The 26,419-nt window shown below is 37.8% G+C and overlaps 5 protein-coding genes across 10 annotated transcripts; 2 read left to right on the plus strand and 3 right to left on the minus strand.

Annotated features, from left to right (window-relative positions):
- Positions 1-778: 778 nt before the first annotated feature.
- Positions 779-6,870, minus strand: LOC108561884 (phosphatidylinositol transfer protein beta isoform). The gene is made up of 6 exons (XM_017919999.1): positions 6,494-6,870; positions 3,321-3,351; positions 2,968-3,231; positions 2,159-2,236; positions 1,748-2,037; positions 779-1,688 (listed from the first exon to the last, which is right to left on the minus strand). Exons 1-6 carry the CDS (start codon positions 6,508-6,510, stop codon positions 1,550-1,552), a joined length of 819 nt encoding a protein of 272 aa, XP_017775488.1. The 5' UTR covers positions 6,511-6,870; the 3' UTR covers positions 779-1,549.
- A 2,588-nt stretch (positions 6,871-9,458) lies between these two features.
- LOC108561880 (protein split ends-like) lies at positions 9,459-20,348 on the minus strand. 4 transcript variants are annotated; one of them, XM_017919991.1, is made up of 15 exons: positions 20,292-20,320; positions 19,927-20,151; positions 19,245-19,819; positions 17,866-19,187; positions 17,615-17,779; positions 17,198-17,497; positions 14,310-17,135; positions 14,078-14,134; positions 13,419-13,946; positions 12,513-13,360; positions 12,333-12,444; positions 12,128-12,208; positions 11,579-12,071; positions 11,480-11,511; positions 9,459-9,658 (listed from the first exon to the last, which is right to left on the minus strand). In XM_017919991.1, exons 1-15 carry the CDS (start codon positions 20,303-20,305, stop codon positions 9,536-9,538), a joined length of 7,701 nt encoding a protein of 2,566 aa, XP_017775480.1. In that variant the 5' UTR covers positions 20,306-20,320; the 3' UTR covers positions 9,459-9,535. The 4 variants fall into 4 exon arrangements, with proteins under 4 accessions (XP_017775480.1, XP_017775482.1, XP_017775483.1 ...); XM_017919993.1 differs by having other exon boundaries at positions 17,866-19,819; positions 20,292-20,348; XM_017919994.1 differs by lacking the exon at positions 12,128-12,208 and having other exon boundaries at positions 17,866-19,819.
- A 1,061-nt stretch (positions 20,349-21,409) lies between these two features.
- Positions 21,410-21,961, plus strand: LOC108561879 (mitochondrial import inner membrane translocase subunit Tim16-like). Its single transcript, XM_017919990.1, has one exon. It carries the CDS (start codon positions 21,508-21,510, stop codon positions 21,880-21,882), a length of 375 nt encoding a protein of 124 aa, XP_017775479.1. The 5' UTR covers positions 21,410-21,507; the 3' UTR covers positions 21,883-21,961.
- LOC108561878 (CDGSH iron-sulfur domain-containing protein 3, mitochondrial) lies at positions 21,883-22,655 on the minus strand. The gene is made up of 4 exons (XM_017919989.1): positions 22,514-22,655; positions 22,326-22,443; positions 22,166-22,259; positions 21,883-22,107 (listed from the first exon to the last, which is right to left on the minus strand). The coding sequence occupies exons 1-4, from the start codon at positions 22,583-22,585 to the stop codon at positions 21,972-21,974; spliced, it is 420 nt and encodes a 139-aa protein (XP_017775478.1). The 5' UTR covers positions 22,586-22,655; the 3' UTR covers positions 21,883-21,971.
- A 742-nt stretch (positions 22,656-23,397) lies between these two features.
- Positions 23,398-26,199, plus strand: LOC108561877 (beta-chimaerin). Of its 3 annotated transcripts, none has more exons than XM_017919987.1 (8): positions 23,398-23,847; positions 24,422-24,629; positions 24,686-24,922; positions 25,000-25,181; positions 25,246-25,476; positions 25,532-25,669; positions 25,734-25,839; positions 25,898-26,199. In XM_017919987.1, exons 1-8 carry the CDS (start codon positions 23,799-23,801, stop codon positions 26,088-26,090), a joined length of 1,344 nt encoding a protein of 447 aa, XP_017775476.1. In that variant the 5' UTR covers positions 23,398-23,798; the 3' UTR covers positions 26,091-26,199. The 3 variants fall into 3 exon arrangements, with proteins under 3 accessions (XP_017775476.1, XP_017775474.1, XP_017775475.1); XM_017919985.1 differs by lacking the exon at positions 23,398-23,847 and adding an exon at positions 23,855-24,015; XM_017919986.1 differs by lacking the exon at positions 23,398-23,847 and adding an exon at positions 24,009-24,083.
- Positions 26,200-26,419: the final 220 nt, after the last annotated feature.

Here is a 26,419-nt window from a genome sequence, read left to right on the forward strand (position 1 = left end):
CATACGAGTGGTCTATGATTTATTTACCTTTAGGGGTTGTCGAGAAATTCACGAAAAACCGAAACACTGAAAAAAAAACGAGAAAACCGTCAGTTTCTCATGTATGACGTATTGTGTTCGAAGAGAATTGTCGAAGAAAACACTGAAAAAAAAACGAGAAAACCGTCATTTCTCTGTTACGTATAAAACGTTAAGTATGTGTTTTTTTTTTTCAATTTCTACAGCTCATAGCAGGCGACTCGATGACAGCACGAAGATGATATGTAGGCTTGTTGGAAAGACAAAATATTCAGCTTTCATACTAGTGTTCGATGATATAACTATCTTAAGGATTTATCGAGAAAATCACGAAAAACTGAATAAAAAACGAGAAAAAAATGTCTAAGTATCAAATGTCGAACTAAATACTTACATTTCGATGGAATTGAACAAATGTATTCTCAAATACACCGATTTTTCAACGATTGTTATATTTATTTTTCATTTGCACAACATACAGACTGTAGTAGTAAAGTACACATATTGAAAACTTCGATCAAATGTTATCTGATTTAGCTTTTCAACAAAACAGGTATAAACATCGATTATTTAATAGAATTATCGTTTAGAATGAGAAACGGTTTTGTTTTGTTGGTGTTAATTCTCGTAATGTTAAAAAGTAAACAAAACAAGTCTTGAACCAACCAGTCCCAACGATCCTCTCATTTTGTTGATTTTAACAAAGAAAAATATATCGATAAACCACCAAAAAAAAAAGAAACAAAACAATAAGAAATAGTACGGCATGAATTAAAGTAATCTATTGTGCTAGATTGGCATAAATATAATGTCTGGCAAGTGGTACTAAAACATGTAAAAATGACTGTTTCGATAAGAAAATATAAGTACATTACATACAAAAAATAAAATAAAATACAAAATCCCCAACCAATTAACATTCTCCCGCACTTTAAATTTCTCCTCATTGTTATAATTTTATTTATAATTATAATTTCTTTTAAGATAAATTTGAATGAAAACTTCTGAATATTCTAATATTTATTGAATCCTAATTAATTGAGCCCTGCACGAAAAAGAGAGAGAGAGGCCTAAATGCATTATTTATGTTACTCATATTTAATTTTTCCTCAATATACTTTATACACAACTAGAACACTGTTTCAATTTTCACTTACTGCGACCCGCTAACTAAAATAACCTTGGGTCGCCTTGTACTTTTGTTTTTTTGTTTGTTGTTGTTGTTGTCGTCGTCGTTTAGGGGCGAAGGAAGAACCAACCGCACAGCGTAGCGTTTCGTTTCCTTGGTGGAAATTATAAGAAAAGAACGAAACAGAAAATGTGTGTAGTGTAGCTAGTAGCTAGCTATACAGAGACAGAAAGAAAATAATGGTAACTTAAATAAGACAGGAAATTATGCTACCCTAAATACACGTGTTCGATTTGGATGGTCTAACGTCACACACGTAAAACACACACACACACAGCCCCCAAGAAATAAAATAAAAATTGGAAAATAATTATTATGCGATAAAAATATCTCTATTTAAATTTAATTCTCATCCGCCTTCATTCCCCTAACTTCGCCTTTTTGACGCAGTGCCTCCAGTTCCTCCTTGGTTTTATCTTCGATGGCGCGGATGTCTTCCATTGTCAGACCGTGCCAGCGGTCCATCCAACAGAACACTTGCCTATAACAAACAATGTTGGATGAAACGTGAATGCAATTCCACACGAGAAACAAAATTACCTATGGAAATTGGTGAAGAGGCGCTTCTCCTGCTTTTGGATGAAGTTCTCGATACGACTTTGCAAGCCGAACCACTTGAACTCGCACGTCACCAGCTTGTAACAGGTCATCACCGGATCTACCTTGTTCTTCCAGTCCTTTCCCACCAGAGGTCCTCTACCAGTCTTCGTCGACTTGAACTTGGACGGTTCCTCATCAGCCTTAAAGTCGTTCGCACTCACAGGATCATTGGCAATATCTATGTGCACGACCTCGCGGTTCTTCAGCTTGTCAGCTGGTAGTTCATGAACCTAGCAAGAAACCCACAAGAAAATAAATAACTAAATCCGAGATACTAGACGCCACCAATACTCCGTTTTTTTTAACAACAACAACATCATCAACGTGCGTCCATAATATGAATTCACTTACGTTATCTTGGTTTCCCTTATCTCCGATGTGCATACTTTCGATACAAATGACGAAATTATCCTTCATGTATCCAGGATTCTAAAGGCGCGGAAACAAAGAAACAGAAAACAAAAACTGCTTTAAACTTACATTTTCTACATTGCCGACATCTGCATTATGCATGCTTTCGACAAGCACGAAGAAGCGTTTTTTCATGTACTCGGGATTCTGGAAAAATGGACACACACCACTACTAGTTCAGGATGGGAATATGGAAATGTGTAGCCAATTAATATATAATAAGTTCTCAATAAAATATCGATACAAAGTGCTTTGGCAATAGGCAAGTAGCATTAAATGTTTTCACTGTTTACCAGTATCAAATATTAAAAATATCACTGTTCTAGTACAGTAACTATAATGTAAGTCAACTGATACAAACGTCTATTGACCATAGGTCCCTATAATGTAATTATTTGTATAATTTACTTTTTTCTATTTAAAAAAAAACAATAATTTAAAACAAGCTAAACAGAAGTACTGCAGATTTTATATTTTCATAAAAAATATCTAGTTTGGATATAGGAATATGAAAACATAGTCTATCGTCGATAGAGAATTACGATATGGTGAAAGTGTTTTCTTTCTCAAAAGGCATCGATAAACGCGCGATTAAAGTAATGAATTAATGAAGAAGAAGAAGAGCACTTAATAGTGATTGCTACGAACATAATTAAATTAAAATCGTTTAACCTTTATATCGTAAACGAGGAAGGGATCGAGGGCACGTACGGATTTTACGTTACGTTAATTCTACGATCATTATTTACCGTGATGACTGTCCTGCAATAAGGGTAAGCGTTCCAGGCCTCCTCGTGAATTTCGAGGGAACCTTTCGGTGCCATCAGACGGATGTACGAGGGCACTTTACTCGCCAAGTGGTAAATCTTGTAGGTGTACTGGCCGGAAGTGTACTTGCCGCCAAGCAACGGGTAATCCGTGAAGGGCTCATTCTTTAATACTTCGATACCTTCGCCGCCCCCTGTATTATCCTTGGATGCCTCGGCTACACTGTACAACTGAGCCACTTGGTACTGAAAGACAACAACAACAACAACAACAACAACAAAAAAAGATTAAATAGGACAAAAGACTTTTTTTTTTGCATATTATATAAGCTCACCTCCTCGACCGTCAATGGCAAAGTGACTCGGCTAAAATTGAAAAGAAAAACAAAACAATAATTAGTATCGCAATTACACCAAGCATGTATATTTAAACCAAGGCGGGTAGGATGGGTGGATCGCAAAATTCTCAAGGTCGTGTGATAAAATCAAAACAAAACAAAAAACAATGAGATTTATCGTTTTCCTTGCATTGTCAACTAATGTTTACCAATCATAGCGACCGATTTATACTAATTGAGACGACACAATGACAAAAAAAAAATTACTAAACGTCAATTGATTCATATCGATTTCCCACAATCAGCAGGTTACATACAAGAACATAATCATACATACATAGAACACAATCGAAACATGTAGGCCATATAACGTAACGTACACCTAAAGTAAATTTAATTATTCAATATTGCATTTAAATTTTGACAAAAGTTTATACTATCCATCATCATCATCATATATCGCAAAACAAAAATAAATTTTATTGATAACAAGAAAGTCACGATATGAATTCATGATATTAAAAAATAAAAGTTTCTACGAATAACGAATCAAACAAGAAATCAAGAGATCCACGCAACACATTTCGTAAACCTGTTTCACTAATAAATATATTTCGTAATTATTTAAATTAATGTTCGACGCTCGACCCGAATCATTAACATAGGGTTGAAAGTCGAAAGTTCAATACATAATTGTTCAATTAAAAATAGATACATTTTTTCGAAACCTGGGTATACAATTCACTCATATTCACACACTCGAAGGCAATATTTACCAGCTGTACATCATATATCATAATATAATGATTAAACATTTTTAACAATTATTATCTAAAAATATTTAGATCTGTCATTGGAAACGTTTTCGAATAAAAATAATTGCTTGGTATAATTTCATGAATAATTTAAATAGAAAAATATTATATATTCTATCGTGATTTTACCTAACATTGACAAAACAAGAAACCAGTTTTTGTATAAAATTTGCTGAATGGAACTTTTTCTTTTCAAATTGGATCTATGATATTCGTATAAAGTTGAACGTTATCCAATTAATCCAAAAGTAAACATTAAAAAAAAGAACAAATGTTAGATACGCACCGATTGGTGGGGGTGTTAGAAAGAGGTCGTAAATATAATTTTACAAAAATAACGAGTAGAATTATCATAAAATTTGTGTTTCGTTTAGATAACACGCACCTGCACGATGTGATAAAATCACACTAGAGTAGACAAACTGAATGGGATAATATAGAAATCGATTAGTATTTTAAATAATTCACTTCGGTAAGAATATGTAATAAATGTATATATATGATAGAAGAGACCTAAGTGAAAATTTTTTTTTAGACGTACTCTCAATTCTCATTTCGTTCCATTCCCTATTTTTTTTTTGTTTAGACATTTAATCAATATTGCCCTTTAAATAATGATTCATGTACTTATTGATAAATTTTGTATATCTAGATTCGAACATACATCTTTAAATGAAACATGTAAAGGCTATTTAGAACACGTCCAGCAACCTTTACTGATTGTTCCTGAATTGATTAAATGTTCAATATTCAATAAAGCTGATATTTTCTTATTCGACTGATCCCACAATTTTGTTCGACGCGCAATTGTATGCAATTAAACTAATGTAGTAATATTTTGAATGTTGAAATTTGATTTATTTAAATGCAGTTTAGTTAAGCAACGTGTGACCGGAAAAATACTTTGATGGCTCTCTACCTTTTCCAATGATAAAAGAGCATTGCAGTCTTTCAAATGTAAACAACTAAGGATATATTAATTTGCAATAAAAATTGAATAAAACTCTAGGAAATTATGTATTAACTACACTTGCCGATAATTCATTTGCATTTGTAAAGACGAAACTATTTAAGAATTTGTAGTTTTAAAATTCTCCGATCTGATAAATCAATTTCGTGAATGTGTGTGTGTGGCCGTAGTGACCTATTTAAATAGTGCAGATCAATTGCGCGTACCAATTTCAAATAAAATTAACGAAACATCAAATGCATTTGCACAACGAAAATATTCGTTTATAAAGCGGATTTGACAGATAACAAAAAGTCAACCAATTTATTTATGCATGAGAATATCGACGACGATGATATTATTATCATCATCATCACCGGATAATCTTATCTGCACAAAACGAGTGTCCGATGCAATACTACAGGTATGTATGTATGATCAAGTTAATGATGCGGTAGCAAACGCGACTTGCAATTAAAACCAAACGTACCGTATTTTAATGACTGGTCTATGATGATATTGACATGTCCGTGTCGTTATAGCCTAATCATCAATATTAATATTTACGTTGGCGAGGGCGATTTGCAACATGCAACAATCTCGACTATTGGTCTATTAATCGCATCAACAACAACACAAAAAAAATATGACAACTCGATCTGTTCATCGGATTGAGTAAATACATGAAATGTTTATTGACGAGTAAAGAAAGAACCTTCGCGTTCAAAATATTGCAAAAGAGTGTGAGAGAGAGAGAGAGAGAAAAACAAAACGGAATTAAAGAAATCTAAAAGGTCTTACAGAATTTCAATGTCATGTTCGTATAAAAAAAAAGTGTAGTGTGTGGCTAATGATTCATTTGCATAGACGTAGAATTTAGTTTTGCGTTCGTGTAAAGTACAGGTTGTGAAAATGGATTTTGATGTGTGTATATGTGTGTGTGTGTGTATACGAGTGATAAAATTAAAGAAAAAAGCTCGATGGTGTAATAATAATTGCTGAATTGGATGATGAATATGGAATGAATGGTCTAGGCTAGGAGGATGGGTTGTTCTCGGTGCCAAGGCGAATCTATGTTATAACAAGTATATAGGTCATTGTTGGAGAGCACGGTTTGCTTGGAGCTCCTCGACAACTGGCAGATCCAAGTAGGTGTTCTGGGCTTCGCCAGAGGATCAATCGGTTGTGTCGAGGGTGGGTGGGTGTTTGTTTGGCGGGTTGGTATGATGATGATGATGATGTGGAGAGGGTTAGAACGGTGTCTCTCTCTGTGTGTGTGTGTATGTATGATTCATGCTAGGCTCGCTGGGTGCAAGCAAGACTTCTTCCCCATTCCGTGCACCATACATACACACGATCCACGAAGCCCTTCCCGGTGAAAACGAACAAAAGGGGGACACACTTACAATTCTTTGATCAGCATGTTGTCTCGACTGCGTGCTGCACAATATCACTTGTTCCTTCGCGGAGCTCCAACTGATGAATATATATATATATTGTTGCAATTATTGCACGCACATGTGTGTGTCTCTCGAATTAGGGAGATGGTGGTGGTGGTGGTGGAGGAGAGGCAGCCACGCGACGCAACGCAAAGTCCAGCAAAAATCAACCCGACTGCCTCGCTTTTAATTGACAAAGTGATTCGCACACACAATCATACGTACATGCACACACACACACGCACGCACACAAACACACACACACGCAATAGTACGCTTGCGCGACGACGCAACCAAACTGACGTCGATAATTTACGATTTTCAAACGCGACTACTTTCGCGATACGTGCTTTTTTTCAAGAGACGAATACAATCGGCCGGATGCACTTTCCGTATCAATTTCGAATTTGCCACGTCCCACGTATTCCAAAACAACAAAAATAAGTTGTTCTTCGATAGTAATTCAAAAAGAGACCCTCTATATTAGCAATAACACCTGTCAGTGTAGAGTGCGCAAACGAATTTCCGTCATTTCGTAGCCAACATCAGAAAAATTCAATGCTTGGAATCCACCATAATCCATCAAGAAATTGAGAATACATTGTTGCGAATTGGAGATCTCCCCATCAGTAACAGTAGCTTTTCTTGAACGATTTTGAAATGTTTTATGAATTTTTGGAGTCATCTTTAATTTTGCGTAAAATTTTATATTTGAAGTATTTTGTTGGAAAAAAAAAAACAGAAACGACAATTCACTAAGCGCGTAATTATACCAGCAATTTAAACTTTAGTTTATACATTTCGCAACTACCATTTAATGCAATTATAACTTGACTGACAACTTAAATCACTTAAATGCAATGAATATAAATCAAGTTAAAAAAAACATAAAACACAATATGTTTTCACCACTAGTTCACGAATATCAATTGCTATAATTAATATATGATGTTTTTATAATTTATATCGATAAAAAAAAACTATAAAACTATACTCAGCCAGTCAGTCTAAATCTGCATAAGACATGTAACTTTGAAGTTTTAAGTTATTTCTTTCTACAGATGTATACATTATTAAAATATAAATAGAAACACATTACTTGAATTACGATTTTAAATTATGGCATTCTTTAAAAATAAAAAGTGTAAATTACGTGTAAATGAACTGATGCGTTTATTCAAGTTGTGCTTTATTCAACCAGTGTATTACATAGTAAATAATGTCACGTACAAGTAATGAACAAATTTGCAGAAAAATAAAGAAAATCAAACTTTATTTTAAGTATATTAGTTCAAACGGTGGACAACTGTTCGTTTTTTTTATGTTTGTTAGTGTTTATATCTATTCTATCTTACATTTCTTAGTGTATTGCACATGTGCGGAAAGAGTAGTATTATTTTGATATATTTGAGGAAAATCCGCTCGCTTGAATATTTATATAAATTAGAGATTTTTCTACTAGTATATTTATTTATATATTTTAATTCATATTTATTTCTAGCAAAAGTGATAGTAGTAGTATATTTGAAATAATTAGCATCATTGCTAATCGATACTTGAAAAGTTCTAGTAAAGCTAAATTGAAAATCAATATTCAGTATTACCAACTTTGTTGATCTCGAGCCAATCAAATTCCAATAATATTATTTAGCTAAATTTTGAATGCGATTTCCGAACAAATAATAAATAAAGTCAAATAGTAAAATAATTTTCCAACATTTTTGTTTTATTGGAGCAGATCTTTATTTTGTCCTATTTCAAAATCGTGTTTTCAGTATTCTGTTTCTTTTAATATGTATATATATATATATGTCGACTTTTCACAAAACAAATTTCAGTAAATAAATAATATAAAATAAACAAAAAGAAATATATAGAAAAAGAAAACAAACAGACAGACAGACAGATAGACAGACATTGTCCCTACTACAAGTTATCATTACATAATACGTTGAAAAAATATATATATGTAGATCTCGTTTAGACCTGAAACTGATATTAATAGTAATTGATAATAATAATAATATATAATTCATTTGGGGCGGGGAGGAAACAAGAAAATTGTTGTTTTTTTTATTGCAACAACTACACACGCAAATATGCACTTGCTTTAAATGTCCAAGAAAATATTTATCCAATAACATTATTTAAAAAACTAGTTCTGGAAGCGAATGGAGAACGGGATTCGAGTTCACAAAAAAAAATATAAAACACACAGGCTTTGAATAACGGTTCTTCTCGAATAAAACATAGTTCCTTGTTCTGTCTCGATCATTATTAGGACTATATTACGAAGAATACGCTCTTTCCACGTACGGAAAGTTCGAAATTCTAGTGCGCACGATGAAATTGAGACAACATCAACGACAACAACAACAACAGAAAGTTAAAGGATAATAGAAAAAAATAAAAACTAAAACTTGTGTATATATATATATAGATAGATTGATAGATAGATATACTCCAGATCATCATCACGCGAACACTAAGCAGAATATATAATTTCTTATATTGTTTAGTTTCCTTTTTCCCTTTCGACTTGTATCACACCACCTCTCTCTCTATCTCGCTGCTGCTGCTGCTGCGACGTAATCCTCTCGATTTGTTTGTCATCATTTATATATAATCATAAGATATAATACTAAAAACTATGTTGTTGTTTCTTTCAATTCTTTCTTTTTCTTTAAATATACAATATAAACAATAAAACTATACATACTTTTTTTAATATATCACACACTTGTAATCAATTAGTTTTAATTTTCTTGTAATATTCATTTTCTTTCTTTACCTGTCTATATATTATACTCGTAGATATATATATATATTTAGTTTATTTTTCGTTTTTAGATTTCCTAAAAAAGAAAATAATAGAAAAAAAAAACAATGACAATGTCTTTTATAGTGCAAATCAAGCAAACGGTATGAGCAAATTTTCTTACGTAATAAAATATGTTGTGTTTTTTTTTTGTATATAATAGTGTGGAAATACAAACCTGCTGCTGGTTTTCAGGTGGATTTTAGTTTACCGGCAAAGGAACCCATGTACTCTAACTGCTGCTTCCTATGCGCTTCCATGAGAGCGTTCAGCTCCGCCTTCTGCCTATTCAACATCTCTTCAAAGGTTTCATCCTACAAATAAATCCAAATTGACAACAAATCACTAAGAAGAAGCAAATCGCTCGCGCAATATACAATATACAAGAAAGCGTCTGATTCAGAGATTACGTTGAAAAGTTAGTAGTATTTGGTTAATGTTTCTGCAGACAACGAAATAATAATAATAATATAGAATGTATGAGCTTGTTTGTTTGTTTCACCTCCACCAGCTAATAAAAAAAAAAAGAGTAAAAAGAGAAAAAAAAAACAGAAACAGGAATTTAACAAAATTCCTTACCGCTTGTTTAAAATACGTTTCCAAATATTCGAAAATAGGCACTTCTGAAGCAGCAGCAGCATTTTCCCGGCAAGAGCAACTTTTCAGTTCTACCGGATCTTCATCAACATCAACATCATCATCATCATGTTCATCGATATCGTCATCCATGTAATCAAACCGAAACTCGACGAGATCGGCCTCGGAATGGACCGTGTGATAATTATCGTATTCGAGAACGCGACGCGATTTTCCGCAAAACAAATTTTGCATCGACAGAGACTGTTTCATTTTGAATCGGAGCAGATCCGACGGACTGATCTCCTTTTTGATGACAAATTCGCGACTTTTGTTTCGCAATCGAACGGATAACTTTCGCTTGCTGCGCGGCTCGAATTCAACTTCTGGTCCCATCTCGCAACACGACTCGAAACTATCAGCGCTATCACTGTCATAGCAGACGTTTACGTTGGAGACTTGGGGCAAAGGTTCCGTTAAATCTGGACACGAGGTGTTCCTCACCGACTCCAAGTTCTTAAAGCAAGACGCGATGTCCGGAAGGCTGTTGGTCATACCGCCGTCATCGTCGTCGCCATCGGCCATCGGCTCGACAACAATCGAAGGAATTTTACGAAAGATTGAGACGCGACGCACGTTCTTACTACTTAATCTACGAGAATCGACGACGACGACGTTAGGTGGTCGCTTCTTCGGCAGAATGTGCTCGATCTGGACGGCCAGATCTGTAAACGACAACGATTTTTTCAATGCTGCTGCAGATTCAGTGCTACTACCGATTTGCGCTGCCAATTTGCCGCCATCCAACTGCGGAAAAAATTTTAATAAAGAAATACAAAACAAGAAAACAAAAAATATTAATCGACAACACACACACACACACAAATAACTCTAATAACAATAATTAAACAAACAAAATAATAATAATAAGTAGAATAAAAACACATCCGACTCTGTGTGTGTCAGATTGAGTAGTTACTGCGGTGGAAAAACAAGAAAAACATTTATCGAATTAGTTACGAATCTCGGCTAATTGAAATGAAAAACTTGCAACATAATTAATGTACGTATTAATATGACATGGCTAGCCAGCCATTTGTTCAACGTTTACTAACTACTTGATTGAACGAAATTAACTTTATTCTACTTTATGCAAGTATAGTTAGAAACAAAAATACTTGATTTTAGTGTTTTATGTTTCAGTTATGTTCAAATGTAAATCAATTAGAAAACGCAATGTATTTGTAAAAAAAAAACAAATAAATATTCGATGTTACTCGTCAAATTGAGTTGCGCAACCAGGCGGCGACATGTAGACGGACGACTGTGATCTAAACTTGTATTTATACTTGACGTATAGAAAAACGAAATGTTGATGTTATCCTCTGTGTCTTTCGCTTTTCAAAATCGTGGTTTAGTTGCGCAACTGCAACTTGCGTCATAACTATAGTTAATACACACAAGCTACTACAAGTATATGTGGTGGTTGTGTAGGTAGGTATGTGCCATTCATTTAATTGCAAAACTCTACATAGAAAATATTTGATTATGAATCTTACCAAAGGTGCCGAAGAAACTTCAACTAAATCATCTAGAAGAGAAACAAAAATAATTACATACAGAGACAGACTGTGTACATAGTGTGCAACAAGTATTACCTTTTTTAGGATAGCTAGTAGCAACTACGGTCTCTAAGAGCTTCTCAAACGAGTGATTTATAACAGCTGTTATATCCTCCTTCTTTTCCTCCTTGTGGGCTGCTGATGCAGCAGATGCGTTTGTCTCTAATTTACTGCGATCCGGTTCCGTGACTACGCTAACTTTAAACCTAGAAACCCTGCGTTCCTTTTTCGCAGATGCCTCTGCATTTGCTACTGCGGTCTCTTCGGACAGACTCGACTCCAGCAAGTCCACGGTTTTCGGTGGCGAAACCACGCTCTCCCGTCGCGAATTGATCTTGGCAATTTCCGCATTCAACTTGCTGCGGTCCAGTGGCTGAAGAACGTCCAAGTCTTGAATGGGAGATGTCACTTCGGAAGCTACAGCAACAACAGTATCTTGCGTCATCGGAGATTGTTGGATAACGTGTGACGGTTGCTGTTGCTGCTGCTGCTGCTGTTGTTGTTGTTGCTGTTGTGGCTGTTGTTGCGGCTGAAAAATAACAGAAATGGACAACACTTAATTGAAATCGTGATGGGATTAATTACCTTAGCAACATTAATGTCAGACGCAATATTTGGTTTAGGGAACTCTAAGGAAACCAAATTGGTTTGGGGACTCAATGGGCCCTATTGTTATATACACAGACAATGTATAGAAAGAAACACAGACAGTCACATACGCACATGTAGAAAGAGAGAGAGAGAGAGAGAGAAGAATTCAGCCGTAAACAATATATTTTTTTTTACTTACCGGTACTTGTCCCGTCATAGTGATGGAAGATAGCTTTTGCTGGAGACTCTGCATGTGCGCCGAATATTTGGTGTCTTGAGGAGTTCCCGGTTGGCTTCCTTGTGCCGAAGAACTAAACACACAGAAACAAACAAATTGTATATAATCAATAATATTGTACAAATTATTCAATGTACATACCTTTCAGAAATTAATTTGAGATTTGGTAGAGATTTTTTAGTTTCTAATGAGGCATGGGCAGGCTGATGCTGCTGCTGCTGCTGTTGCGTAGGATCTTGCAGTAAAATTTGTTGTTCTATAATAGGTGGAGTCGGTTGGGTGATTGGTGGAGGTTGTTGGGAAATTACGTTGACTGGTGGTAGATTAGGAGGAATATTGTGTTGCTGTTGAGTCGTTACTGGTGGTATCGGTTGCGATATGGCAGCGCTGACTTGAGGCAACGACGTAGACTGAGGTATGCTCTTCGTGTATTGCGAAGCAGTCATCGGAGGTACAATATTGTAAGGCATTTGTTGTGAATATACTGTTGCGATGGGTTTTGGTATGGTATGGGCCGCGGATGATAACTGCGGCAACGAGACCACGTGTTCAGGCAATTGCGGCATTATCTGCTGCTGCTGCAACACTTGTGTAGAGGAAATAGTTGGAAGTGCCGTGGATGATACTGGAACGGTAGCTACCGCGGGAGTGATTATACTAGTTGTAGGAAGACTCGTCGGTTGCTGCGATATTACTGCGGCAGCAACTGTGGTGACCGTAGCCGTAGGTGCATTGGTGCAGCTAGTTTTGGATTCCTTCAGGGAGACGGGTCCGACCTGCTTTAGATTTTCTAAACTAATCTTCAATTGCTCCAAAGTTATTGTCTCGGGTCCGCAAATCACAGCCTCCTCCTTCGGAGCAATTTCCATGAGCACCTCCTGACCTCGTTCCACCTCCGTTGCACTCTTGATCTCCAATGGTACAGAATCCTTTCTCTTCGGTACATTTTCACCCTCACCCTCTTTTGGACTATCAATAGAATCTGCGACCTGCAATGTACAAAATTAAGTAGTTAAGACATTCAAATTATATCTTCTCTCTAATAACCTGTTTATCGGTGGGTATATCGAGTTGACCTGAATTAACTGGACTAACCAAGAATCTAGAGATTTTTCTTTGCGGCGGAACCTTTAATTTATCTTTAGACGCATCGCTTGTCTCCAACTGTTGGAGCTGCGGTATGCAGCAGCAATCGCCCATGTTCGGATCGATTCGTAATATTTTCAAGTCGACTTTCTCGCCTTCTCCGCTCAATTCAATCTTATTCACGCATTCCACGACTAAAGTTGAACTCAGGCATCCTTCGTTGACGGTTGTCGTGCTGGGCACAGGATGTTCAACCTGCTGAACATAAGTGTGTTCAGGTGTATATTCACTGGCAGTGCTAGTTTTCCTAGAAACAGTTCCACTGCTGTTGAGACTTTCCCTGCACTGCATATTTTGTAAATTGCACATCTTCTCTGCCAACGAATTTTTCAAGCCCTGGAAACCAGATTCTTCGCTCATTTTCAGTAACATCTCTTGCTGCTGTTGCTGTTGAAGCTCCTTAAGCTGCTCATTAGTTGAATCATCTCTCTATAAATAGAACATTCCGAAATAATCAGTATTTTATAAAACAATGATGATAATAATAATAATAATAAAGACAAAAAAAACAAAACAAAACAAATATACTTGTCGCGCGACTTTTTCCCCATTAATCTTACCGACTTGTAACGACGATGTGTTTTTCGATGCGGCCTAGTCAGTGAAGCATGTCTAACCTTTATATCGTCAAGTTAGGTTGTTACATGTTGTTGTAGTTGTTTTTTTTTATTTATTGTAATTGTTAGGAATCCAACATAATGATATATGTTAAAAAGAGCAGCATGTAAAATAAATATGTAATGTTGAATTAAAGGAAAGGAAGACCTGGCGGAAGAATAGTCGTTAAATTACCTTCTGCACGTAACGTGGACATTGCGGAATTTTGGCAGGATTTTCCTCCAATTGCCGCAATATACTGTCCAGCTGTTCTGTGAGTGTTTTATGGTTTCCAGGTTTCAAACAATTCTCTTTGATCATGCCTTCGATTATGTCGGAGGACTTTGTGTCGAAACGATTGAATTTGAAACTGATTGCTTTCTGTTTGCAAAGCAGCTGACACTCAACAGTGCCATCGAGGTGTACGTTTTGGACGCGAAGCTGTTTAGACGGAGGCCTTTTTGGCGAACGCCGATGATGGCCAGGGGTAGCTGGGTCAGTGTTTTCACTTACTTGTTCCGTTGAACTCAAATCCGTTTCAACTTGTGTGGTAATGGGCGCTGCCAAAGGATCTTCCCTGTTTCCTTCGACTGATGTTTGCGGAGAATAATCAACTGAATTTTGATAAACATAATCCGGCTGCTGCTGCTGCTGTGGTAGAACTGTCGAAGGTGGAGGTTGAGGTTGCTGTACAATTTGACCGTACACCTGCTGGAATGGTTGTTGGAGAATTTCCGCAGGTTGCGGTGCATTCGCTTGATATGGGGCGTACACTTGAGCAGGTGGTTGTTGTTGGTATTCCATGATAGCCGTACCAGTAGGTTGCGACGCTGTAGACATTCTCCTTTGGTCAATTGCGGTGACATCGTAATTTGTGATTGGTGGTAGAGAAGCTGTAGATAATCTTTGATGCTGCTGCTGCTGCTGAACCGAAGATGTTGGTTGTTGCTGTTGATGTTGCAACATCAATGCCATTTGCTGGTCATATTCACTCATATTTATCGGAGCCATATCTCCAGATAACCTATGTACATTCTTTTGTTGATCAACGGCAGTTTGCGAAGCATGCTGCGGAAAATCTATTGGTGGCGGTACAATGTGTTGGATATGTTGGGCAACTGCTTGTTGTTGGATATGTGTTTGCACCTGCTGCTGAATCTGCTGAGGAATTGGTTGTTGTTGTACATGTTGTTGAGTAACTGGCTGCTGCTGGACATGTTGACCCACAGGTTGTTGAACAACTACAGGCTGTTGCTGGATGTGTTGCGGCGCTGCCGCACTCTGCTGTTGACTCAACAATTGTTGCTGCAGAAGCTGCTGCTGCTGCTGCTGTTGATACAACTGTTCTTGTATCGATTGCTGTTGAACATAATCCGGAATTCCGTAATTTATTTGAGTCTGCTGAGCCGCAGGTTGTTGAACTTGCGCTTGAGGTTGTTGTTGTTGAGTCTGCAATTGCTGCTGCTGCGTTTGCAGTTGTTGCTGCTGCAACTGTTGCTGTTGAAGTTGTTGTTGTTGTTGCAACTGCTGTTGAGCGAGTTCTTGAGCAGCTGCTGCAGCTGCGGCGGCTACGACAGCATCGTGTTCTAATATCTGTTGCAAAGGAGGTCGACTAGTTGTGCTCAATCTATGATGTAACTGCGATTGTTGATCGTCTTGCGGAGGTACAACCTGCTGTGTTTGTTGTTGCTGCTGCTGCTGCTGTTGTTGTTGAGACTGCAATTGCATCAGTTCTTGCACATTAGGAGTATGTGTTACGGAATTCCTATGCTGTTGCTGAATTTGCTGTTGCTGTTGAATCTGCTGTTGCTGAATCTGCTGTTGTTGCTGAATCTGCTGGTGCTGTTGAATTTGGTGTTGCTGCTGTTGAATCTGCTGTTGCTGTTGTTGAATCTTCTGTTGCTGTTGTATCTGTTGTTGTTGCTGCAACTGCTGTTGCTGCTGCTGCATCTGCTGCTGTTGCTGAATTTGCTGTTGTTGCTGCTGCTGCTGAAGCTGTTGCTGTTGAATTTGCTGCTGCAGCTCTTGAATACTTGGTTGCGAATAGTTGAGAACCCTGTGTTGCTCCTGCAGCATTTGCTGTTTCTGCATGTCCATTTGCGAATCGACGCTTAATCGATGCTCAGGTTGCGGCGGCTGCTGCGGTTGAGTCAACATCTCAGGTTGAGAAACAGTGGACAGACGATGCTGATCTTGCGGTTGTACTTGAAGCAACTCCGGCTGCGGCGGATATTGCGGAACGATGGTAGGTTGTTCGTTAGAGCTCTGACGTTGCAATGGAGCTGTCGGAGGTTGCGGTTCGTACTGAGGTTGTTGTTGTTGTTGTTCTTGAGCTGGTATCACAGAGGGTGGCTGCTGATAGGCAAAGTTCTGTGGGACACTCATCTGCTGTTGATAGTTGGGAACGGGCTGTTGCTGCTGCGGTTGCGACTGTGCTTGAATTTGCACCAACTGCGATTGCGGCGTGGATTGGGGGTATGCCGGTTGCGAAGGTGCCGCCGGTTGTTGAACTGGAGCAGGTGTGTAAGCACTTTGCTGAGCCGGTGCCGGTGTGTAAGCACTTTGCTGGGCCGGTGCCGGTGTGTATGTCTGTTGAGGAGGCGGTGCCTGTTGACTTGGAGCCGGTGTATAAGCAGCCTGCGGTTGCTGCTGTTGAGTGGACGCAGGTGTGTACGTTGGTTGTGGCTGAGGAACAGTCTGTGCTGGTGCAGGAGTGTAGCTAGCAGCCGGAGTCGGCTGCTGTTGTTGTTGTTGCTGCTGCTGCTGTTGTGGCTGTGGAACATACGTCGATTGTTGAGGTTGTTGTTGCTGCTGCTGCTGCTGCTGCTGTTGTTGCTGCTGCTGTTGTTGCTGCTGCTGCTCCGCGATTTGCTTCTGTTGCAAAAACTGTAAATATTGCAACTTTTGCGCCTCCTGCTGTTTCTCCTGCTCCAGTTTTTCTTTGGTTATTTGCGCGATTTGCGCCTTCAGTAGTTTAGCTACAGTTTTAGCATCGTCTTCAAAGATGATGCCAGACTTAGCCTGAAACACGATTACATTATTTACATTTCGTCGGATCATAGAGGGAAAAAAAACAAGTTTACCATCTCTTCAGCGATTACATCGAAACGATCCGTTTCAATATCGAATTCGAACTGTATAGCCTCATTCTCTTTATGCTTGTGAGTCCTCTTCTTCGGATCGATTACGCGCAACCGGAAAATCACCTTGCTGTCAATTTGATTAACCAAATCGATCTTCAAGCCGACGTCTTCTTCGAAAAACGGATGCACCAAGAGTTCCTTCACTTGAGGCCTATCTTCTTTACGCGGTTTAATACAGCTTTCTATCACATCCCTCACCTCCGGATTTGCGACTTTCTCGAAGCTCGCCGGTTTAACGCCCTATGTGAAATACGAAATATTAGGAAAAGAAACAAACTGTTTACTGTGTGTATCCATGATGATTATATTTTGCGATATATATATATATATGTATGGGGGATGTATGTGTCAACTTACGGAAATGACTTTTTTGTAAATCTGAGCCGGTCCGTTGCATTCCGAATAAGGATATTCACTCGTTGCCATCTCCAACATGCACATACCAAACGCATAAACGTCCACACCTTCGTCGTAATGCTCTTCGTACATTTCAGGCGCCATAAATTCGGGCGTTCCGATCACCTGTTCAGATATAATAATAATTATTATTATTATAATTATGTGAATGATGAACGATGAACGATGAAAGATGATGATAAATATCTTACCGATTTAGCAAAACTCCGATTCTTCAGTGTGGCCAATCCTAAATCTCCGATTTTCACTGATCCCGTTGTGCCGGTTATGAAAATGTTATCGCACTTCAGGTCCCTGTGAATAATGGGTGGACTGCGCGAGTGCAAGAATGCCAATCCCTTCAGGATCTGTCTGCACCAGGATTTCAAAACTTTTGGATTGATCTTTTTAAACCTTCTCAGATATGTCTTGAGTGTACCGCTGAGCATCAGTTCGGTGACCAACACGATGTTTTTCTTTTTCGAAATGATCGATTCCCAGTAATTATAGAACCTGACTATATTGGGATGCTGCAGTTTCTTCAACATCTCTGCTTCTTCCCTGAATCTCTGTCGCTCTGCTTTGTTTAGTTTCTTCTCCTGCAACTCGCACCACGCAACCGCAACACCGGTCTGAGTATCTAATCCTCTGTATACAGTTTTGAATGAGCCCCGCCCAATTTCCTCTTCGTACTTGAAGAACCTCCCACACGGACTGACCGCAATAGGTTTGTAGACGTCATCATCATCTTCGATTGAGTATTCCTTGTCCTGTTTCGTGAAGACGATGACCGGTTGTTCGGTTATCAGATCCGGATTATTTTCAGCAATCTCAACGTTCTTGTGCAAAATATCAATGTTTTGGTCGGTAATCTCCACCATTTCCGCATTGCTCATCAGATTAAATATATTCTTGGGCAGATTATACTTGGCATCATATGGAATCAATTGCATCTCACTTTGCGGAAAGTCAGAGTCGTCGTCGGCGTTAGAATCGGTTTCGACGGGAATGCAACGCGTTACGCCACCGTGCTTCACGGACTTATCTTTACGCTTCCTATTGCGTTTGTCTGCCACAATTTTGTCCACGTTCTCTGTTATCGTGGACAAAATTTCGCCAGCGCAATGTTCCGCGTCCGGAATTTCCGTGCAAGAGTCTTGGTACTCTTCATAGTTCTCGCCGAATTTCAGGGCATCGATGATGGAATTGCTGCTCGGGGTATGCGTTATCTTGGGTACGTACATGACGGATACGACGTTGCTGTTTTCGTTGGCTTTGGTTGTTGGACTCTGGCGTTCCTTATCGTCGTCCGATTCGGTTTTCCGATGTTGCTTTTGACTCATCTCTATGCACATAAGACGATTGTAGGTGATCAGGCGCATTGCTGTGTCCAAGATGTCATTTATGAATGCGCTCGCAAAGCTGTGCAGTCCCTTCTCTGAGTTGTCTTTCATTTCGACCTTCTTATCGAGCGGCATCATGGCTATACTCTCATCCCGAATGAAATGGACGTTGTCGAAACTTTTGCGGAAAACTGCGAGATTATCGATAAAATCATCGTACGGTAGAGAGGAACACGATTGAGTTCTACCTTTTTTCACTTTCTTGTCCCGCTTGTTGATGTCCTCTTCCTCTTGCACTTTGGTGAACTGGTATCGATTCACGTTGGTCACTGTCGTAGTATACCGCTTAGTCTCCACTGTAGTCTTGCTAGTCTTTATCGAAGTTTGCTGCTCTTCCGGAGTGGTGTCGCTGGAGGCAACCACCTCCTCAGTGCTGCTCTTCTTGCGCGGCTTCTTTTTGGCACCAACTTTACCCTTACCCTTCTTCGACTTCTCCATCGTGAACCATCCTTTAGTAGTAGTAGTAGTAGTAGTCTGCGGCCCCTCTTGCTCTTCCTGATCTATGAACTCGATGTTATCTAGCTGGGCATGCAAAGCGTTACCATTGTCTGGGGAGGAGCGGCCAATAGAGGCGGCCGCATCCTCCCCCGTTTCATAGCTCCGCCCCGAGGTCCCCGACGGCGTCCTCTTGTGTTCTTTCTTGGCCCCACTCCCTTGTTCTGTTAAGGATCGCCGGAAAGCATTCCGCAACGAACTCGACCTCTGTTCTCTACTCGCCGATGATGCGACGCTCCCTTTACGAGGAATCGTAGTATTAGTACTTCTACAAAATAAAAATAAAAAAAAAATAAAAACATAACAAACATATTAATAAACACGATGAAGTGGACAAGATGAAACTACCTAAAAAGTTTCAGTTTCATCACTTACAAGCTGTTTTCAAATTTGGGGCACGCCTGCCCCGTGGTTTTACCGATGACGTGTTGGCAGCCAAAACACCTGCGGCTTCTTATCGACGATGGATTTCCGGTGCCCTTTTTACCGTTACCATTTTCGTTACGATTGCCGATCAACCCCACGCAACGTTTCGACTCGTCAAGTTCCAGAGTGGACACGCCCCCGACAATCGTAGCAATAGCTTCGAAGCTCCGCCCACTACAAAAACACACAACACACATTTTAGAAATTATCAGTTCTAATGACTTGACTTGAATAAACACATATATTTAATTATTATTTAATGGAAGAACCAACAATAATGAATAATAAACAAGCAATACAAAATGTTTACATACTTTGAAAAAGCCATTGATTTTATTACTTTTACTAATTCAACATAGCAGATTGATTTTTCACCTAAAAGTAGAATTATATACATATATATATATATATACTGATATACTAATTAACTACGCTTTCAACAATTTGTACTCTGATTGAAAATGAATCAATAGAAATATGGAATTCTCAATAGATAACATAGAATATTCACTAATATCAAATACACACACACACACTGTAGAATAGGTTAAGTACTGTATAATGTGCACCATACAAATGGAACACCCTGTATACACACACACATATACTGTCACACACTGACAGACCTGTCAAATTTGGCATTGAATCAAAAATAATAAAAATAATAATGGGGGCTCCTCTATGTGTATATTCTCTGCTTCATTTTGGATACGGGCTGAGACGGAATAAGCGATGCACACTAATAGGAGGTCTTTGATAGATATTGTTGTTTATGATGATAATGATGATGGTGATGATGAGATTATGGTGATATTTACCCAGTACGCAATTCGCTGTTTGGCAAGCAATAAGTGCGAGAGAGAATCGGAATAATGTCTTTGGCGAGCGAGCCGCAACAACGATACGATGTATTTTTTTTTGACACTCTTATTCCAATTTGTGCGAGACCGGCGATACTGCAGCCCTTCTTGCGATCACCACACACAGGGCCAACTCAGAGCACAGATTTTAGTTTCATGAATCCAACAGTATTTTCTCCGCAAATGCAATTCGGATGCACGAAAATGACAACACCCTCGCAAAGAGACAGCAGACATACACACATACATATACAACATACACACACACACATACAGTCAAACACACGCAGCGCAAATCTCTCGGTCGTCGGTAGTAATTACAAGCCGACAACCCCAGGTGTCGCCGTCACCGTCACAACCGCACCGAGCACGCACGAGCGCACAACATAACCCAATCAGAGTTACCAATCTTAGCACCATATCACTTTCATTTCCAAAACAAATCAACCAAATCCATTATGATTATACCACCACCCCCTCAAACCTCTGACTCGGCAGTATATAGGATTAATATGTATACATAATGAGACTTAGTGTTGGAATTCACTAAGAAATCATATTGGCAACACTATTTATTTGTCATTTTGTCCTCGGCAATTGACATTGACAATTCCACTGCTTTTTTTTTGACAGTACCTAGCGATTTAGTTGGGTTACTTTTAGGTTAGTTATGGCGAAATTCATAGCGCAGTTAATTGTGGCCGGCTCGCAAATTGTCGGAAGGGCGTTCGCGAGGGCTTTGAAGCAAGAGATCGAAGCTTCGCAAGAGGCTGCCAAACGCCTAGGGAACACGAAGACGCGCGCCGAAAGAATTGCCAATAACAAGGTCGGTTTGTCCCTTGACGAAGCCAAACAAATACTGAATGTGGACGATTTGGATAAGGAGCAAATCCTTAAACGATACGAATCCCTGTTCAAATCGAACGAAAAATCCAATGGGGGTTCCTTCTATCTGCAATCGAAAGTCTTCAGGGCAAAAGAGAGACTAGATCTCGAGTTATCCAAAGGAGGAGGAGGAACAAAGGAAGACGAAAATAAGACGTAGCTGTTCATCATCCCCAAGTTTTTTTTTAGTAATCTAGTTAATTATGTACATATATAGTGAAAAGAACATTTAAAATAAATGTGTTTGTTCTATTGCCGTACCACTGAACTTGCTTCTTCAACAGTTTTTGACTTGTGAGATCCATCACAGAACGGCCTGTTGTTTGTGTGCTTGCAATTACACAACCAATAATCTTTGCTTTCAGCTACTGCAAATCGAATAGGCCTAAAACAATAAATAAATGTAATATTCTCTAAAGTGCTTTCATTCACTTTCGACTCACTTCAATTTAATTTTCAATTGATTAATTTTATGAGTTCCATCGCACATGGGTTGAGTTTTCGATTTACCGCAAGAACACCAAGAGTATTTCTTTCCTTTAAAACAATAATCGTGATGGAATATAATATCATTTTTGAATCTGCAACACCTTTATTATTTACCTGCTTCTAAGGACATTTTGAAAGGCTTCTTATCGTATACGGCACCACATTCCGTTTGTTTATCAGCCGAAATTGTGTCTACCAATATATTTTTTGGAATTTCTGTGGAGAAAGTGATCTAAAACAAATTTTTGCATTTTTAAGGTTATGTTCGCATATGTTGATTTGCAAAGACCAGCTTTTGTTACCTTCGTCATGTTGTTTACGTTTGTAAACAATTTAAGGGTTTTGAAAGTTTGTTTTGCAACTAAACGATTCATCTTATGAAAATTTCACCCTTTGTTTTTAAATTACAAAAATTTCTGATACTGAAAAGTTATCACCATAAAGTAGTAGTAACTTTTTATAGTACCAACCATTTTTTTCAATTCGTTTTACAGAACCAACTTATTTTGTTTAATATATTTATTATCTAAATCACGTGACGCAAAATCGCCAGCAATTTATTACAATATAAAAGAACGTTTAATACAGTGCAATTTTTATATTAATATTATTAGGGGAAATGTATGTTGGGTAACATATATTAATTAGTTGTAGTTATGTAACATAATATTTTTACAGTTGTACAAAAATACATACTGAAGATTTAATTATATACAAACATACATTAAACATAGAAATTAAAATCCAATTGGAATGTTTAAAAACAAAAAAATAGAACATTGTGTATAAAAATGAATGCATATAATTCATAAGGATTGAAAAAATATTGATAGAAAATGATTTGTACGCGTACTTTATTGATATTAACTAAATGAGAATCACATGATTAAGGCGAGAGGAATGTTTTATTGAACTCAATTGGCTGTAAAGTTAACAATCATCAGTAAATTAAGATTCTAAGGAATGTACGAATGTACATGGTTAAATTGTTGTTATTGAAAAATAACTATAAAAGTTAGTAAAATATTATTTACCATGTTAGTAAATGAATAGAATAGATAACTTTAATTGAAGCAATAGAGAAATTCAAGTATTTTCGTTTCTTTCCATAAACCCATTTAATTTTAATCTTAATAAACTGATTGAGTGAAAATTTTCGGTTATAACTGAATATGATCGATAATTATTACATAAGATATATTTCAATGTGTGTGTCTGCATTTAACGTCGAGTATATCTTAAATCCATTAAAAAAAATAAACTAAAGTGTTCTCCTCAAGTGACTGAGTTGTAAAAAAGATAATGAAGAATTGGAAGGATGTAATGAATCACGGACGTAACATAAAATTCCCCAGGCAACTTGCAACGACGACGACGACGACGACAGCTGCTTTCGAGTGAGAGAAGTGGAGTGGAGAGAAGTAGGCGGAGAATTGAGTTCTCATTGCAATAATTGGAAATTATAAAAGAATTAAAAATTCAAGTAAATCAAAAGAGAGAGATAGAGAATTGGAGAAAAGTATCAGGAACGCAAATATCTTTATCTATTAATTACATGTGCATTTCGATAAGGAAATTAAACAAACAATGGGCCTGGACGGCGATTCCCCCGTGCATTCAGTTTGGAAGAACGATCGTAAGCCATTTAACCTATTTTTAGTAGTGCCTACTACGAGTGTAGTTGTTTACTTATATACATCTCGCATTGCCATGCATTTCGGCACCTCATTAGATCTTATTCTGCTTAAAACGAAGGAGTATGTGAATCTGCAATTGTACCCGAAATATTGGGACATCATCAAATGTACGTTCAATTTCGAAATTCGGATATTCGCCTCCACAATGAAATACTATCAAAATATTATGAAAAGGGTAACTACATTACAATGTAAACAATAAAGTTTGTTCAACCCTCATCTGGCAAACACTCGCACAACTCTACTCAACTCACAATTCAATGGACTTTGTTTACTAATTAATCAATTTGTTGTTGTTTTTTTTTTGTTGTTTTGACATTGATAAGTATTTTTAACTTGTTAAAAATGTTTACTTGATTTAAATCATGTCTACTTCTTTTCCTATTTGATTTATGAGTAACATTTGAGTCATAGAAACAAATAGTTCAGATCCATATTGTTATTTTTTTTTTGATTACTTTGAAACACAAAGAGTGAAATTAGCAATTATTGTAATATGTTTTATTTTTATAGTATATCGCATGCAATTGAATGCCCCAGTTCCAGTACCAATAATATGCGAGAATTATTTGCCCGGCGTGCCTAGTTATTTGGGTAGAGATTATCATGGTGACATCTCTCACATTGAGGCAAACAATTTGTTAGCTCCGCATCCGAACGGCGCCTATTTAGTGAGGAGTAGCAGATCTGCCAATGGGGAATTCCATACGTTAAGTCTCAAGTAAGCGCGATCTCTTATTATAAAATATAATATGTCTAAATGGAACGCTTTTATAGATTCAATGATAGAATTCATCATTACAAACTATTTTACGAAGTGAACGCGGGCCTGTACGTAAGGCAAAAGAGATACGATTGCGTTAGGTCTTTGGTGGCCGACGGTCTGGTCACGATGTATCTGGAACTGAAAGCTCCTTTGGTGCTGGAAAGACTTCCTACCGCCAACTACCAAGAGAGCCCGTACATGACATTGAACAAACGCAAACTGAGAGCGCTGACAAAGGAATACGCAAGGTATCTATACTACTAGCTAGCATCTCTAATATAACACTTGATGTGATTGTTTTGCCAAAAAAAACGAAGTATTCTAGGAACAGCAATTTGCAAGCCCAACCGATTTGGAGTCCGAACATAAACGACAACTACGAGAAGTCTCACACGTTCAAAACGAACACGTTCAAGGGCTTGAACTGGTGCGAGCTGTGCGGGAATTTCCTGTGGGGATTCACGGCTCAAGGTGTACGCTGCGACGATTGCGGAATGATCGCGCACAGTAAGTGTTTACCAGGAAAAATGAAATCAAAGGAATGAATGAAATCAATTGAAATTTAATTTAGATAAATGTTCCGAGAAGGTTCCGAATTACTGTATACCCGATTTGAAGTATCTGCGCGGTGTTTTCGGAATCGAATTGACTACCTTGCTGGCCGCACACCGTTCAAATTTGCCTTTCGTGCTGACCAAATGTGTGTCCGAGGTGGAGGCCAGAGGTTTAACGGTGGAAGGTATCTACAGGTTGAGCGGTTTCGCGGACGAAATAGACGCTATAAAAATGGCATTCGACAAAGGTGAGTTGGGTTTCCTCTGAAATTCGATATGAGTAATTGGAAAATTTAATTACAGATGGAGATAAGGCAGATTTGAGTCAAGAGAAATATCCGAACATCAATGTGATCACCGGTGCGTTGAAACTCTATTTGCGATTGCTTCCCATTCCGCTAATTACGTTCATCGTGCATCCGATGCTCGTCGAATCGTTACGTGAGTTTCAATTGAATCGTTCATTACAACATACACTAACTAAACTAATTGCATTGCTTTTCAGAGCTGAAAAACGAGGACGCCCGAATCAAGCACATCCGTCTGTCGCTCAAATCGATGCCCAAGCCTCATTACGATACGCTCAAATTCATGATACAACATTTGAAAAGGTATATTCAGAAATTTACTTATAATCATCATCATCATCATGATGAACTGCTGTTTCAGGGTCAGCCAACACTCGGCTATAAACAAAATGAATCCGCACAATTTGGCGACTGTCTTTGCGCCGACTTTGATCGGCCCACCAGAATCTTCAAATTCGATGCTGCCGGACATGACTGCTGACATCCTTCTAATTGAAAATCTCATTCTGCACTGCGACGCAATATTCGCAGAATCAAGATCGATTGTTGTATAGATCGGGGGGACAATTTTATTTGGTTTCAAACACAAATGAAATATTAAAAAAAAAAGTTGTGATATAGATGTGTTAAGAACACGTCCAGTATTTTTGATCTGTGCATTTATAAACGTTTTCATTTTCCATTTAATTTATTTTATAATATATACATTACTTTCTAATTTATATTTATGTAACTTTTTATACGTTTATACAATACAATTAATCTGATTAAATAAATAATTTTACTTTTATTTTTCAATCAATTAAAGTTTGGAACAAGTTTGAAAGTGATTTTTAAAGCAATTTTTATATGGATTTTAAGAAGAGAGTAGTTCAAACTTATT

Source organism: Nicrophorus vespilloides, unplaced genomic scaffold (genome assembly GCF_001412225.1).
Source record: "Nicrophorus vespilloides isolate i.1.1-1 unplaced genomic scaffold, Nicve_v1.0, whole genome shotgun sequence".
Taxonomy (NCBI): Eukaryota; Metazoa; Arthropoda; class Insecta; order Coleoptera; family Silphidae; genus Nicrophorus; species Nicrophorus vespilloides.